Source organism: Danio rerio, chromosome 4, assembly GCF_052040795.2.
Source record: "Danio rerio strain M-AB ecotype USA chromosome 4, GRCz13ab, whole genome shotgun sequence".
Classification (NCBI taxonomy): domain Eukaryota; kingdom Metazoa; phylum Chordata; class Actinopteri; order Cypriniformes; family Danionidae; genus Danio; species Danio rerio.
In genome coordinates this window covers 76,744,089-76,760,000 of record NC_141024.2, presented here as the reverse complement: position 1 = coordinate 76,760,000, position 15,912 = coordinate 76,744,089, and the positions used below count along the sequence as shown (strand labels likewise).

At 48.8% G+C, this 15,912-nt stretch overlaps 3 protein-coding genes across 45 annotated transcripts in view; all 3 read left to right on the top strand.

The window, feature by feature from the left end:
* usp15 (ubiquitin specific peptidase 15) overlaps window positions 1-11,282 on the top strand; it is a 16,738-nt gene extending 5,456 nt beyond the window's left edge. For 2 of the 13 annotated variants that reach the window (XR_015484004.1, XR_015484006.1), the window contains 15 exons: window positions 1-29; window positions 133-306; window positions 1,301-1,459; window positions 2,018-2,242; window positions 2,412-2,495; window positions 2,653-2,747; window positions 2,827-3,015; window positions 6,606-6,712; window positions 7,084-7,320; window positions 7,450-7,516; window positions 7,598-7,713; window positions 7,979-8,128; window positions 8,227-8,330; window positions 8,516-8,604; window positions 10,276-11,282. The exon at window positions 1-29 is cut by the window's left edge and continues 101 nt beyond it. Coding sequence is in view for 10 of the 13 variants with exons in the window: in XM_087249831.1 (XP_087105957.1) it covers window positions 1-29; window positions 133-306; window positions 1,301-1,459; window positions 2,018-2,242; window positions 2,412-2,495; window positions 2,653-2,747; window positions 2,827-3,015; window positions 6,606-6,712; window positions 7,084-7,320; window positions 7,446-7,516; window positions 7,598-7,713; window positions 7,979-8,128; window positions 8,227-8,330; window positions 8,516-8,604; window positions 10,276-10,467 (2,021 nt within the window). In the remaining 3 variants the exon portion in view is untranslated. Of the gene's footprint in view, window positions 30-132; window positions 1,023-1,165; window positions 1,460-2,017; window positions 2,243-2,411; window positions 2,496-2,652; window positions 2,748-2,826; window positions 3,016-5,070; window positions 6,713-7,083; window positions 7,321-7,445; window positions 7,517-7,597; window positions 7,714-7,978; window positions 8,129-8,226; window positions 8,331-8,515; window positions 8,605-10,275 lie in introns of those variants that run through there. The other 11 variants (XM_087249836.1, XM_087249839.1, XM_087249831.1 and 8 more) reach the window with 7 other exon arrangements.
* Window positions 1-15,912, top strand: part of LOC148682569 (uncharacterized) — a 1,090,975-nt gene that overhangs the window by 261,179 nt on the left and 813,884 nt on the right. The gene's annotated exons all lie outside the window — the stretch shown is intronic.
* The window catches only part of LOC567883 (NOD-like receptor C), an 89,213-nt gene continuing 86,190 nt past the window's right edge, over window positions 12,890-15,912 (top strand). For 16 of the 30 annotated variants that reach the window (XR_015483960.1, XR_015483961.1, XR_015483958.1 and 13 more), the window contains exons 1-2: window positions 12,890-13,099; window positions 13,180-13,256. Coding sequence is in view for 4 of the 30 variants with exons in the window: in XM_087249702.1 (XP_087105828.1) it covers window positions 13,225-13,256 (32 nt within the window). In the remaining 26 variants the exon portion in view is untranslated. The remainder of the gene's footprint in view (window positions 13,100-13,179; window positions 13,257-15,912) is intronic. The other 14 variants (XR_015483957.1, XR_015483959.1, XR_015483956.1 and 11 more) reach the window with 2 other exon arrangements.

Sequence of the window (15,912 nt, the reverse complement as noted above, 5' to 3'; positions counted from 1 at the left end):
ACACCTGCTTCATGAACTCCGCCACTCAGGTGCGTCACACACACACACACACACACACACATATCAGTGTATCCCACACAATATTTATTTTAAATGACCCATCTCACTCATATCGTGTGTGTGTGTGTGCAGTGCCTGAGTAACGTGCCCCCGCTGACCCAGTTCTTCCTGACGGAGCAGTACCAGCAGGAGCTGAACCAGGACAATCCTCTGGGCATGGGTGGAGAGATCGCCAGAGCGTACGCAGAGCTCATCAAGCAGCTGTGGGGCGCCAGGTGCAGCTATATCACTCCCCGACCCTTCAAGGTGCAGCACTGTGGAGAGCACATCTCAGCGGGTCACGCGTGTCTATGGGTCACACATCTCAACCAGTCACACATCTGAATGGGTCACATGTCTCTGTGGGTCACACATCAGTGGGTCACACATCTCAGTGGGTCACATCTGAGGGTCACACATTTGTTGTGTTGTTTAGACTCAGCTGTGTGTGTGTGTGTGTGTGTGTGTGTGTGTGTTGCTGTAGACTCAGGTGTTGTGTTGTTGTGTCGTTGCAGACTCAGGTGTGTGTGTGTTGTTTAGACTCAGGTGTGTGTGTGTGTGTGTGTTGTGTTGTTGTAGACTCAGGTGTGTGTGTGTGTGTGTGTGTGTGTGTGTGTGTGTGTGTGTGTTGCTGTAGACTCAGGTGTTGTGTTGTTGTGTCGTTGCAGACTCAGGTGTGTGTGTGTTGTTTAGACTCAGGTGTGTGTGTGTGTGTGTGTGTGTGTTGTGTTGTTGTAGACTCAGGTGTGTGTGTGTGTGTGTGTGTGTGTTGCTGTAGACTCAGGTGTTGTGTTGTTGTGTCGTTGCAGACTCAGGTGTGTGTGTGTTGTTTAGACTCAGGTGTGTGTGTGTGTGTGTGTGTGTGTTGTGTTGTTGTAGACTCAGGTGTGTGTGTGTGTGTGTGTGTGTGTTGCTGTAGACTCAGGTGTTGTGTTGTTGTGTCGTTGCAGACTCAGGTGTGTGTGTGTTGTTTAGACTCAGGTGTGTGTGTGTGTGTGTGTTGTGTTGTTGTAGACTCAGGTGTGTGTGTGTGTGTGTGTGTGTGTGTGTGTGTGTTGCTGTAGACTCAGGTGTTGTGTTGTTGTGTCGTTGCAGACTCAGGTGTGTGTGTGTTGTTTAGACTCAGGTGTGTGTGTGTGTGTTGTGTTGTGTTGTTTAGACTCAGTTGTGTGTGTGTGTGTGTCGTTGCAGACTCAGGTGTGTGTGTGTGTGTTGTGTTGTTTAGACTCAGTTGTGTGTGTGTGTGTGTGTGTCGTTGCAGACTCAGGTGGGCCGCTTCGCTCCGCAGTTCTCGGGCTATCAGCAGCAGGACTCTCAGGAGCTTCTGGCCTTCCTGCTGGACGGACTTCATGAAGACCTGAACCGCATCAGGAAGAAGCCCTACATACAGCTGAGAGACGCTGACGGACGACCTGACGAGGTATTACACACACACACACACACACACACACACACACAGCCCTACATACAGCTGAGGGACGCTGACAGACGACCTGACGAGGTGTTCACACACACACACACACACACACACACACAGCCCTACATACAGCTGAGAGACGCTGACGGACGACCTGACGAGGTGTTCACACACACACACACACACACACAGCCCTACATACAGCTGAGGGACGCTGACAGACGACCTGACGAGGCGTTCACACACACTTACTATCTCTCTCACAGCCGGTTCGGGGTCACTGCGTACTGAAGTGAAGAGGGGGGAGGGGGCCAGGGGGGTGGAGTCACCGCGGACTGAAGTAAAGAGTAGGGTTTAGGGGGGTAGGGGAGGGGCTTTGGGCCCCCTAATAGTAGCTGTGTGGGCCCCGAAAGTGCTTGAGCCCTTAGAATCCTCCTACCTGCTGGTAGATGCTCAGGAGGTGTGTGTGTGTGTGTGTGTGTGTGTGTGTGTGTGTGTGTGTGTGTGTGTGTGTGTGTGTGTGTGTGTGTGTGTGTATGACGTGGTCGTGTTGTCCTGCAGGTACTGGCTCAGGAGGCGTGGGAGAGCCACATCAGGCGTAACGACTCCATCATCGTGGACATCTTCCACGGCCTCTTCAAGTCCACGCTGGTCTGCCCCGAGTGCTCCAAGGTGTCCGTGACCTTTGACCCCTTCTGCTACCTGACCCTCCCCCTGCCCATGAAAAAGGAGCGCACGCTGGAGGTGTTCATGGTGTGGCTCGACCCGCTGGCCAAACACACACAGGTGCTCACACACACACACATACACACACACACACACACACACACACACACACACACACACACACACACACACACACACACACAGAAGCCAGAGTCTATGCAGTACCGGGATGAGAGACCACAGTATAGTGATGTGTGTGTGTGTGTGTGTGTGTGTGTGTGTGTTTCAGTATAAAGTGACGGTGCCTAAAGTGGGTCAGATCTCAGACCTGTGTGCGTCTCTATCAGCCCTGTGTGACGTACCGCCAGAGAAGGTGAGTGTGTGTGTGTGTGTGTGTGTGTGTGAGCATCTCTGTGTGTGTATATGTGTGTTTGATCTCCTTTCTCCATGGTTCTCCTTCACACACACACACACGCACACACACACACACACACACACACACACACACACACACACACACACACACACAGATGGTGGTGACGGACATCTACAACCACAGGTTCCACCGCTTCTTCTCCAGCAACGAGAACCTGAGCAGCATCATGGAGCGCGACGACATCTACGTGTGAGTGCTCTATCTGCTGTCTGTGTGTGTGTGTGTGTCAGATGTGTGTCTGACGTGTGTGTGTCTCCGTGTGGCGCAGGTTCGAGCTGTCCGTCAGCCGGCAGGAGGACCCGGAGCACCTGCTGGTCCCGGTGCACCTGCGGGAGAAGTACAAGCAGTCGGGCTTCAACCAGACCAGCACACCACTGTTCGGCCTGCCCTTCCTGCTGCGCGTGCCACACACACTGACCGAGGAGAAGCTGTACAACCTGCTGCTGCTGCGCCTGCGGTACACACACACACACACACACACACACACACACACACACACACACACACACACACACACACACACACTCTCTTTTAACCTCTTACCTGTGGAAACACTCACTTGTTCTGCTTATAATACTGGAAGAACAGCTCAACGATGCATGTTTTGACTATTGTAGGCGTTTCTGATGGTATGTGCTTTTACATGTCATTTATAGTTGTAATGTCATCATCAGCTCTCCAACAGTTCTCAGATCAGACAATAATACCAGTACTGGTGTTCAGGAGCAGTGCAGCAGGGGTTTAGAATGGTTCCTGAAGCGTCTCCACACTCTGAGCTCTGGAGACTCTTTAAAAATGTTTCAGTCTCATGAATAAATTAACATATAAACTCTTTTATTGGCAGTTTAAAGGGGGAGGAGCTTGTCTGTGCCCTGCCCAGGGCCGGCGCATACATAGAGGCGACCAAGGCGGCGGCCTAGGGCGGTAGAATAGAGAGGGCGGCGTCCCCGACACAACCCTCACCTCTCCCGCCCTCAGTTATATCCGCGTCTAGGGCTGCGTCCACGACACTACCCTCACCACCAGCGCCCTCAGTTATATCCGCGTCTAGGGCGGCGTCCACGACACTACCCTCACCACCAGCGCCCTCAGTTATATCCACGTCTAAAGCAGCGTCCGCGACACTACCCTCACCACCCGCGCCCTCAGTTATATCCGCGTCTAGAGCGGCGTCCGCGACACTACCCTCACCACCCGCGCCCTCAGTTATATCCGCGTCTAGGGGCGGCGTCTGTGACACTACCCTCACCACCCGCGCCCTCAGTTATATCCGCGTCTAGGGGCGGCATCTGCGACACTACCCTCACCACCCGCGCCCTCAGTTATATCTGCATCTAGAGTGGCGTCCGCGACACTACCCTCACCACCCGCGCCCTCAGTTATATCTGCGTCTAGGGCGGCGTCCGCGACACTACCCTCACCACCCGCGCCCTCAGTTATATCTGCATCTAGAGTGGCGTCCGCGACACTACCCTCACCACCCGCGCCCTCAGTTATATCTGCGTCTAGGGCGGCGTCCGCGACACTACCCTCACCACCCGCGCCCTCAGTTATATCCACGTCTAGGGGCGGCGTCCGCGACACTACCCTCACCACCCGCGCCCTCAGTTATATCCGCGTCTAGGGGCGGCGTCTGTGACACTACCCTCACCACCCGCGCCCTCAGTTATATCCGCGTCTAGGGGCGGCATCTGCGACACTACCCTCACCACCCGCGCCCTCAGTTATATCTGCATCTAGAGTGGCGTCCGCGACACTACCCTCACCACCCGCGCCCTCAGTTATATCCGCGTCTAGGGCGGCGTCCGCGACACTACCCTCACCACCCGCGCCCTCAGTTATATCCACGTCTAGGGGCGGCGTCCGCGACACTACCCTCACCACCCGCGCCCTCAGTTATATCCGCGTCTAGGGGCGGCGTCTGTGACACTACCCTCACCACCCGCGCCCTCAGTTATATCCTCGTCTAGGGGCGGCATCTGCGACACTACCCTCACCACCCGCGCCCTCAGTTATATCTGCATCTAGAGTGGCGTCCGCGACACTACCCTCACCACCCGCGCCCTCAGTTATATCCGCGTCTAGGGCGGCGTCCGCGACACTACCCTCACCACCCGCGCCCTCAGTTATATCCGCGTCTAGGGGCGGCGTCCGCGACACTACCCTCACCACCCGCGCCCTCAGTTATATCTGCATCTAGAGTGGCGTCCGCGACACTACCCTCACCACCCGCGCCCTCAGTTATATCTGCGTCTAGGGCGGCAAAATAGAGAGGGCGGCGACACCCCCCCCCCGCTTTCACTTTAGGGTTGAGGGCTGCATAACCGTCCTTTGCCTAGAGCGGCAGTTCAGCTTGCTCTGGCCCCGCCCCGTCCTCATGTTTCAGTTTAGCGCACACACTCTGAGCATGCGTGCAGGTCTCGGCACTCTTCAGCTCTGAGCAGTACTCCGGCTCTCCTCAGCACACATCCGCATTCACTCTCTGCTTCCCTTGTTTTGTTTTTATGTTCAGCCACTCAAATGATGATGACCACACCTACAGGACCAGAGGCAAAGTACACATCGTATATATACACACATATCACATAACACATATACCCTCTGATGATAATGAATGGCTCTCAGGATCTCCTGAATCAGGGGTTTTGTTAGACTGTAGATCAGGTAAAGGCACAGTGTGTACGACTTACACATTACAACCTCCAGAAGCCACTAGAGCAGAGCTGTGTGTTGCTGACTTCTGTACATAAATCATCCCAAATGTTCTACAGAATGCTCAAATGCAGAGAAATCATCAGTTTGAGCTGGTGTTCAGAGTGTGTGAGTGTGAGTTGATGCTAACACATCACACACCCTTTGTTTGTGACCATAACTAAAGACCATAACCCTTGTTTGTGTTGAATAGACGCCCTCTAGTGGAGGAAATACACACTGTGCTTTTAGAGCAGGGATCACTAAACTTGTTCCTGGAGGGCCGGTGTCCTGCAGATTTTAGCTCCAACCCTAATCAAACACACCTGAACAAGCTGATCAAGCTCTTACTAGGTATACTTGAAACATGCAGGCTGGTGTTTTGAGGCAAGTTGGAGGGCAATGGACCCTGAAGGTCACCGGCCCTCCAGGAACGAGATTGGTGACCCCTGCTTTAGAATGTAGGGATCAGTGTTGTTTACAGCAGTAGTCTTGACTGTAGTGTGTGTTCAGTGTTTTCAGAGTGTGTCGTGTCTGTGTGTGTGTGTTATGCTGTGTTCACACCAGACGCGGAACGCACGGATAAATCGCGATATTCGCGTGTAAATAGCTGCGTGAACATTTGAGTTTACTCGCTTCATTCGCGTGTCAAACCCCGCTTCATTCACTTGTCAGATTCACTTCAGAACAGACGCGGATTGGCATGATGGGCAGGGCTTCTGTCTGCCCGGTGACTCTAGCTTCATAGCTAAATGGCTAACATGGATTTTATGAAGAAAATAACAGTGTTTATGTGCTTTCTGAAGGATGATAACAGCATCGATACGTTTAGGGTCGTGTCTGAGTCCACTACATGCTTTCAGAGGTGCAGCAGCTCTGTGAGCTCATAAACTCCTCCAGAAACTGAACCTGTATGATGAAGGCTTTCAGCGGTGCTTCTGACTGAGCCCAGCCCAGTTTGATGACTTGTCGGTGTCGCCTGGAGGATTTTCCCCCGGGACACCATCAACAGGTTCTACGTCACAATCACGCCCCCACAAGAGCAAGCTTCTGATTGGTTAACGCGGCGCGAATGTCCGCTGAAGTTCAGATTTTCGAACTCGAGAGGTTTGCGCAAAACGCTCGTTAAGCGCGTCAAACGCGCAAAACGCTCAATTCGCCCCGTGCCATTCATGCAATTCACGTCATTCGCGTGTATCACGCCGAAGGATGTCTATTCGCGCATTTGCATTGACTAAACATGTAAATCACTCGCGATTGACGAGCGTTCCGCTTCTGGTGTGAACGCAGCATTAGTGTTACCGTGTCCTGCTCCTCATGTTAAATGTTGCGGTGTGTGTGTGTGTGTGTTTGCAGTCGCTTCATCCGTGCGGACACTAAAGACTGTGAGGACTCCAGCTCCCCCAAACACCACCCCATCAACGGCAGCGCCACCAACGGGACAGCAGAGGACTGTTCGCCCAGTAAGCCTGCTGAGTACAGCGCTGTACAGCACAGCCAATCAGAGCACAGAGCAGACGTCAGTATGCAGATCTCTGTGTGTTCAGACGCTAGCTGTGTTTCTGTTTCACTGCTTTCATCTGGGTTTGGGAATATCCAGCAGGGAGTTCTCTCAGAATAAAGGCGGACAGGTTCATCAGCAGCACTGCTGTAGCACACTGAAGGGGTTATTCTGGGAAAACAACCGTCTGGATGTGCTTTATCCTGATTATTACGCACATACTGGACACCCTGAGGCTGATCCTCAGCTCCTGCATGAGTCTGTGTTGTTCAGCGGGTGTTATCTGGGAATATCAGACACGGGGATCTCTCGACTGACCAAGTGTGTCCGCAGGTGAGATGGAGACGGACGAGCCGGACGATGAGCTCAGTGTGGAGCAGGGTGTGTCCTCGGAGAGCGACAGCAGCAGTCTGGCTGAGGAGCAGAAGCTGGAGAACGGACCCTCACTGCTGGAGCCCTGCAGGAGACTCTTCAGCCTGCAGATCACCAACATGGGCAAGACTGACGGAGGAGCCCTGCTGACGGGGGAGCCCCACGCACAAATACATTTCCAGGAGGAGCGTCTCAGCGGTGAGAGAGAGAGAGAGAGAGAGAGAGAGAGAGAGGGAGAGTGTGTGTGTGTGTGTGTGTGTGTGTGTGTGTGTGTGTGTGTGTGTGTGTGTGTTCACTCATGTGTGTGTTCTGCTCTCCCGCAGACAGATGTTACCTGTCCTTAGTCTGGGAGCCGGAGATGAAGAGGAGCTTCTTCAACGAGGCGGCGGTCGAGGTGTGTGTCCTGCTGTGTGTGTGTCTCTCCTGCTGTGTGTGTGTGTGTCCTCATAGCCCACTGATCTGTGTGTCCCCACAGGACTTCGAAAAGCACCACAGTATGGACTACAAGCCCCAGAAGAAGATGAGCTGCCGGCTGAGGGACTGCATACAGCTCTTCACCACCAAGGAGAAACTGGGCGCCGACGACCCCTGGTGGGTGACACGCACACATAAACACTCACAGATGCACACTCTTCTCACACACACTGCTCACACACTTTACACAGATACTCATGTCATATGGGAGTCCTGAAATCAGCGGTCCTGAATAAGACACAAGCAGGAGAATCACAGTAGAGCAGGTTACATTCAGTCTGATATGGTCATGCAGTTGTGTGTGTGTGTGTCTGTGTGTGTGTGTGTGTGTGTGTGTGTGTGTGTGTGTGTGTGTGTGTGTGTGTGTGTGTGTGTGCTTCAGGTACTGCCCCAGCTGTAAGCAGCATCAGCAGGCCACTAAGCAGCTGGACCTGTGGAGTCTGCCGCCGGTGCTGGTGGTCCATCTGAAGCGCTTCTCCTACAGCAGATACATGAGGGACAAGCTGGACACACTGGTGGAGTTCCCTCTGCGGTACACACACACACTCCTACAGCAGATACATGACAGATAGGCTGGACACACTGGTGGGTTCCCCCACACTCACACTGATGTCCTCTGTCTGTCTGCAGGGATCTGGACATGTCAGAGTTCCTCATCAATCCTCATGCCGGGGTCTGCCTCTACGACCTCATCGCCGTCTCCAACCACTATGGAGGGATGGGTGGAGGACACTGTGAGTAATCCTCTCGGGATCCTCTTGTATTCATATGATTTCCTCCACAGTATGGTTTGGGTGATGTAGATCAGTGAATGTTCTCACACATGCAGAGTGTTGGTCATGCTGATTCTGCTGTTCACTGTGTTTAATTGTGTCTAATATATCAAGCGTGTCCAACAGTATCTGTGTGTGATCGACAGACACTGCCTATGCCAAGAATGTGGAGGATGGCCAGTGGTACAGCTTTGATGACAGCAGTGTGTCGCCGGCCAGCGAGGAGCAGATCGTGGTGAGAAACCAACATCACTCATCAGCTCTTCAGTGTGGAGGAGTCAGAGCTCAGTGTCCGCTCAGCCCTGTGTCTCCCACAATACAGAGATGCAGAGTGTGTGTGTGTGGGTGCTGATGAGACCCGAGTGTGTGTGTGTGAGTGCTGATGAGACCCGTGTTCAGTGGTTCTCAGACTTGGCCCTGTAAACCTGTAAAATAATCTGGTGAATGAGAGCGTGGCCTCCGCTCCTACAGGCTGGGGGACGTCTCTCACTTACAAGCTGAACTGCAGAGCAGAGTGTCTGACCTCAGAGTGCTTGGAAGGGTACTAGCATGTGCTCTAACTGGGGACTTAGTAGTTCTACTAGACGACTAACCCCCACATGAGGTAAAACAGAGATACCTGGACAGGCGGGATTGAGAGGAACAGCCTCCCTGATCTGAATTTAAGTGTCGTGAGGAGCTGAAGGCCTGTGGTGCCTGTTGTGGCTTTAATCTACAAACCCAGTAGTGGACACTGGAAGTAAGGGACGACATAACGGGACCTGTCAGGCCAAGTGTGCTGCAGCCAGGGGAGCAGTTGCAGAAGCAGAAACTCAGGCCTGGGAACAGTTTGGGGCAGCCCTGGAGGAAGACTATTGGTCACCTCAGAGATTCTGCCAAACCGTCCAGTGCCTCAGGAGAGGAAAGCAGCTCCACACCAGCACTGCTGAGAGTGAATGAGGGCAGCTGTTGACCTTGAGTGAGTGAGGATGTTATCGGGGAATACTTTAAGTATCTCCTCAATCACACAGACATGTCGTCCATTGAGGAAGACATTAAGACTTGGAGTTTGACTCACCCATCACCCAACCTGAAGTCACCGAGGTAGTCTACAAGCTCTTAAGCCGGGGTATCTCAGATCTCTGGCTGTTATGGGACTATCTTGTCTGATACACCTCTACAACATCATGTAAAGTGTGTGGACGACGCCTCTGGACTGGGCAACTGGGGTGCCAGTTCCCATTTTTAAAGGGGGGCCAGAGTCTGAGTTTCTGCTATAGAGGAATCACACTGCTCAGCTTCCCTGGAAAACTCTCTGCCAGGATACTGGAGACGAGAATCTGGCCAATAAGTAGAGCCTTAAATTCTAAATGAGGAACATTGTAGATTTCTTCTAGACAAGGGGTGTCAAACTCAGTTCTTAGAGAGGCGAAGGCCTGCACAGTTTAGTTCCAACCCTGCTTCCACACACCCACCTGTCAGTCTCAAATAAGCCTGAAAGACTCGATTAGTTTGATCAGGGTTGGAACTAAACTTTGCAGAGCTGACAGAGTTTGACACCTGTGTTCTAGACTGTGGAACACTGGACTGGTTCTTTACTGTCTCTCTAGGGTGCTCAAGGGCTGATGGGACTTTGCCTGTCCAGTCCACGTGTGTTTTGTGGACTTTAAGGCATTCTGCCCTGTCCTTTGTGCTGTTCTGTGTGGTGTGCTCTGGGAGTATGGGGTCGGAGGAACTCCAGTCCCTGTATGAACTTGGCAGTAGTTTGGTTCACATTGCCGTCTGTGAGTCAGACTTGTTCCTAGTGTATGTTGGACTCTGACATGTGTAAGAGTGCTGAATTTGCATGAGTGTGTGTGAGTGCTGGCAGGAGTGTGCGCTGAGCTCAGGACTGACCTCTTCTGTTTCTGTCTGTCTCTGTGTTCAGTCCAAGGCGGCGTATGTGCTCTTCTACCAGCGCCAGGACACAGTCAGAGGCACAGGCTACTTCGCTCTGGACCGAGAGCCTCCGGCCGAGAAGGAAGAGGAGGAGGAGGATGAAGATGAGGAGGATGTGAATGACAGCGAGCAGGAGGAGGACCTGCAGCCCAGCCCAGACGTGTCCATGAGCACCAGCTGAGCTCCAGCGCTCCTCTACAGCCATACCAGCACTGAACACCTGCCCAGTGTACAGCCGGCGCGACTGACTCGAATGCAGGGTTCAGCCGGCCGAGCGGATCTGTGTGTGTGTGTGTGTGTCTGTTCACGTTCTGTATTTGTGCACGAGTGAAGGTGTTGACCAGGTGAATGTTCAGAATGTTCTTCTAATCGTGTAAACACTGCGGATGCAGAGTTCTGGTTCAGTCTCTCCGTGTGTTTAGCTGTTAGCGTGTCTGCTAAGCTCTCCATCTGCGGTGTTTGGACAGATGAATGTGCCACATGATGCCGTCTGCTGGATGAGGGATCTCCCGGTGCGGCGGCGATGCCTTTCTCTCAGATTTTCCTTCACCTCAGCCTTAACGGTCCTCTCAGACTGCTGCGTTTGCACACATCTCTCTGCCCGTCAGTCTGGAGCCGGAGACTCTGAGCGGCTCGTGAAGCTGATGGAGGACGGTGTTCGCCGGTCTCCTCCTCCATCTCCTTCTGGCCTTCAGGTTGATGAGTGTCCTCCTGTCTCGGACTGCGCAGGCTGATGAACACTGTACAGCAGAAGAGTCACTCTGTGAGTGCACGTCTGGTTATCTATTTATTTATTGCACTGGAGGGCAGGATATGCACTGAATGCGTCTGGGCTCGAGGCCTCCTCCGGGAACCTCCTGTGGGCTTTTGTAAATGAACTGATGTCCTTGCATGACCCGGGGACGTCCTTACGCTGCACTCCAGTTCACTTTGGTTTACATTTGAGATGTGCATGTGTGTTTAAAGACTGACCTAATAAACCTGGACTTAAGTTAAGCCCTGTGTAGTGTCTGTGTCTCCTGCTGGAGTCTCCTCTGGAGTGTGTTCATCAGTCATTTCTCAATCCTGGTCTTCACACATTTTGTTTATGTCATCGTATTGACTGTTTTCAGGTTTGTAGCTTAATAAAGATTAAACACATTCAGTATCAGGATCAGTTTAAGCCCTATATTCATCTCTGCTGAATGATGAGGGTGTTTTCTATAGGCCTCCTGATAAAGTGAAAGTAAAAGCTGTCCGGTCCAGCCTGTTTCACCAGAGTCCAGCAGATGTCTTGTTCTGACTGTTTGCTCTGCTGCATCTGTATGTTTACTCTACTGCCGTCTAGTGGACACTAGCAATAACACAACTCAACAGGACTGATGATAACAGATGTGTGTAGTGTCCAGAACACTCCCTACTGAAAAAAACAGCTTAAACCAGCCTAGGCTGATTGGCTGGTTTTAGCTGGTCGACCAGGCTGGTTTTAGAGGGGTTTTGGCCATTTCCAGCCTGGTCTTAGCTGGTCAGGCTGGAAAATGACCAGCTAAAACCAGCTTGACCAGCCTATCCAGCCTGAAAGCCCAGCCAAAACCAGCTATATCCAGCTTAAACCAGGATGGTTTTAGCTGGATTTAGCTGGTCATTTTCCAGCCTGACCAGCTAAGACAAAACCAGCCTGGCCGACCAGTTAAAACCGTAACTACATTACTTTCACTTCCAGTCTGCTGTGTTTACATTCAGATGTTTCATTAAACTAATGCAGATTGACACTAACACTAATCAATCTAACTCTGTATTGTTGGGTTACTTCTGAAACATTTGATGAACCGAAATTTAATATAACACGTAATTTAATATGTTTGCAATGATAAGGGACGATATAAGTTAGCAGTGAGCATACTGAGGAAGCCACAGTCGAGTATAATCAATCTAAACGGAGTAAATGTAACGTTATTAGTTGTGTATCTGTTGTGTCCCTGTGCTGATGTTGTACTCAGCGTGTTTTATGCTTAAAGTGTTTAAAGCTGTAAACACACTTGTGAGCAGAATACATTTGTCTAAAACGTTATCTTGTAAAGTTGTGTTGAGAATGTGTGCTTCCATCTCCTCTGTCCTCGTAAAGTTTATGAACACAACAGCTTTCACAACCCCAAACACGCGGGAGACGCCTGGCAACAGACGCGTCATCAGGATTTAAGCGCCCGCAGTGTTGCCATGTCCACTGTTTATAAGTGCTGTTCGTGTATTTTAAGAGTATCTAAAGTGGTTATAAGCTGATAACGATGTATTGCTGTTAGTTTCTGTGTTATTGTTAGTATTGTCAAGGTATTATGAACTTGTTCTTGTAAACTTTTCCTCCAATCTGGCAACACTAGTGACGGTTAACTCCTCTTTCCATGTTAAACCTCTGCAGTTGAGTTCATTGAAGCATTTCCAAACACCTGCTGCTCAATATAGTAATTACTGCAGTCTTATTTTATAAAGAATTCTATTTTCATTATTATTACATAGTGATCAGATGTGTTGACATCCATTATCTCTGACTTCTCTGTTGTGTCTGCAGAGTGTTTGTGATGGGCTTTTTACCGGGATCTGGCAACCCGGGTATTTCCGCATTCTTCAGAAATGAAAGTGAAAGCAGAGTTATCGCCGCCATTTTAGACACGTCTAAAGTCCGTTGTCTGGAAAGCGGGAAATCTTTATTGTGTACTATATTGTGTAATATAAACGCGCTGAAAGGATTCAAGGACGCGTGTGGGGTTTATCTGAGGCGGTATGTATGATGTGTGTTGATGGCTGTAATCCTTCATTAGTTTACTGAAGCTCGTGATGTGAGTGTGTACAGCTGCTGATCTATTCTGCTGAATGATGAAGGCTGATCAATGACTGCACATCTGTGATTGTTTCTCAGTGTCTGCTAGAGTTTCTGCTGGACATCACACTCTACACATCCATCATGGAGGACACACACTCTTCTGGAAGCAGCAGGTATGAGTCCTGCACTACACAGCGCGCTGAACTGACGGAGCTCCAGACTGACGCAGTTGCTTTTCCGCTAGGGTTAGGCCTGTCATGTAGACGAGAGCTCAAAACACACATCAGAAGTTTGTTTCTTTTGTTTGTTTGGTTTTTGCCTTCTCTTTAAGTGACTTAGTTCAAGAGAAGACATCTCACAACAATTATGAACAAAATAAAATGAGAGAGAACTTATCTTAGCTATACTATCAAAGTATGAACAGATGGCAGGAGTAAAAAGACGAATAGGGCAGATAATAATTATAATAAAGAACATGTAGTCAGTCAAATGAAATGTACATAACGCTTCATATGTGTGTTTAGCTTTTCTGTTTCTAATGTTGCTCACTGTAGTGCCATATTGTTTAATCTCCTTTATAAAAGGTTCATTTTGGCTTCACTTTGGCCCATTTCCTGTCATGAATATGGTATTTTCCCAGTAATATTATTAGCTGTACAGGAACATAAGTGGTACTTTTTAATCATTTCCATCTTGTACTAAAGCAAACATGACGTCATATAATCTAATGTGTATTAGTCTACCAAATTAAATAAAGTTAGACACATTAATCCAGAATAATGTTGAGTATAAAAAACAGATTCTCTAATAATACCACACAAATCACAAGAGCTCTCTCTGTCCACCTCAAACCGTTCATATAACTCTTACAGGATAACTCTGTGTACAAGATACCTGCCTTTATTACTTATGAAGAGTTTATTATTTATTAGCCACACTTTCCTCCACTCGATGTGACTGTTGAAGATGGTATCTGATCTGTTTTAATACATTATAATATATCCATTACTACATTTATCTTCATCAATATTAATATCACCAATATATAAAACATCAGCACTTGTCTGTGGCTCGTGGTCCACATTGTACAGAATTACGCAACAGGGATACAACTTTACCTGCTATTGCATCAATAATAACAGCAGAGTCTTTTGGTTTTACAGGAACTCTACACTTTTTAAAGGAATTCAAGTAATTGAGTGTAAATAATCCATCATCATACCATGACTGAATAAATATAGACTTCCTCTTGTATAAGATACCTCGATTATTCCACAGAAGATACAGATGTGGTGTAAAATCATGTTTATAGACCCACTGTCATGCCAGTAATGCCCGCTTATGGAAATGTAATTGGGATTTTATCAATAGAGAAGTTAAATTTCAAAGGGAAATGTATGATATGCTGCAGAGACACTCGGGCTCCAGCTGCAGCTCCTCCTCCTATAAGCTGTTTGAATGCCCTCCTCTAACCCCAACCCCCCCAATGACATCACTAGTAGAAGAAGTGCAGCAAGGCGGAGCTGGAGCTCAAACTCTCCCTGATGCTGGAGCTCAAACTCTCCCTGATGCTGGAGCTCAAACTCTCCCCGATGCTGGAGCTCAGCTCTGCTCATGCTGCTCTGCAGTGAGCACTTAAAATTCATAAAGAGTCACTCAAAGAGTTAAATATAACGTTTGGAAAGATATGCCACACACTTTCTTTATTTTTAATGTGTTCAATTATCCATTTTATCTTAAATACGTCGTTGAGATCCGTCAAATTGAACACTTTAAGGCCCCCAAAGTCTTTGCTCTTATATAAAATTCGCAATTCCTTAACAACACCATTGACATTAACATGTATACAGAGTTTGATATTCCTTCTGCATTAGACAGCAACACACCACCATATAAGGACAGATCTCTCATTAATCACGTGTTATATCTGTTTTGGATCTTTTCAACGGTGGGCTTACACTTTAATTCATTTCTTTGCTTCAAATCCTTATGTATTATTACACCAATGTACAGTTGAAGTCAGCATTATTCACTCCCTGTTTATTTATTCTCCAATGTCTGTTTATCAGAGAGCAGATTTCTCCAACACATTTCTGCACATAACAGTGTTAATAACTCATCTCTAATCACTGATTTATTTCCTCTTCATCATGATGACAGTAAATAATATTAGTCTAGATATTCTTCAAGACACTTCTATACAGCTTAAAGTGACATGTAAAGGCTTCACTAGGGTAATTAGGGTAAAGTTAGGGTAATTAGGCAAGTCATTGTATAACAGTGGTTTATTCTGGAGACTATCTGAAACTAATATAGCTTAAAGGGGCGAATAATATTGAGCTTAAAATGGTGTTTAAACAATTAAAAACTGCTTTTATTCTAGCCCAAATAAAACTAATCAGACTTTCTCCAGAAGAACAAACATTATCAGACATACTGTGAACATTTCCTCAACCTGTTCAACATCATCTGGTGAATATTTAAACAGAAAAAGAAATTCAAAGGGGGGCTTTAAGTGTATGTGACAGTGTGTTTAATTTATTTTAAGGGACAGTCTTTAATAGCGAATGAAACCCAGTTCCTCTTATTCCTCTTTAATCCAGAGACCTCAGAAAACTCAACATAATTACTAACACTCGTCACTTCTTTACCAGTTTTGATGAAGACTGTAGTGTCATCAGCTAATGGACTGAGTTTAGTTTCTGTCAAACACTGAAATTCTTTGAAAATGAGAGTTTTAAATATGAGTAGCCATTATTGCGCAACTAATAAAAAAGAACAGATGTTATAGGGCGTCCTTGCCGGATCCCACGGCTCATTTAAACCCCG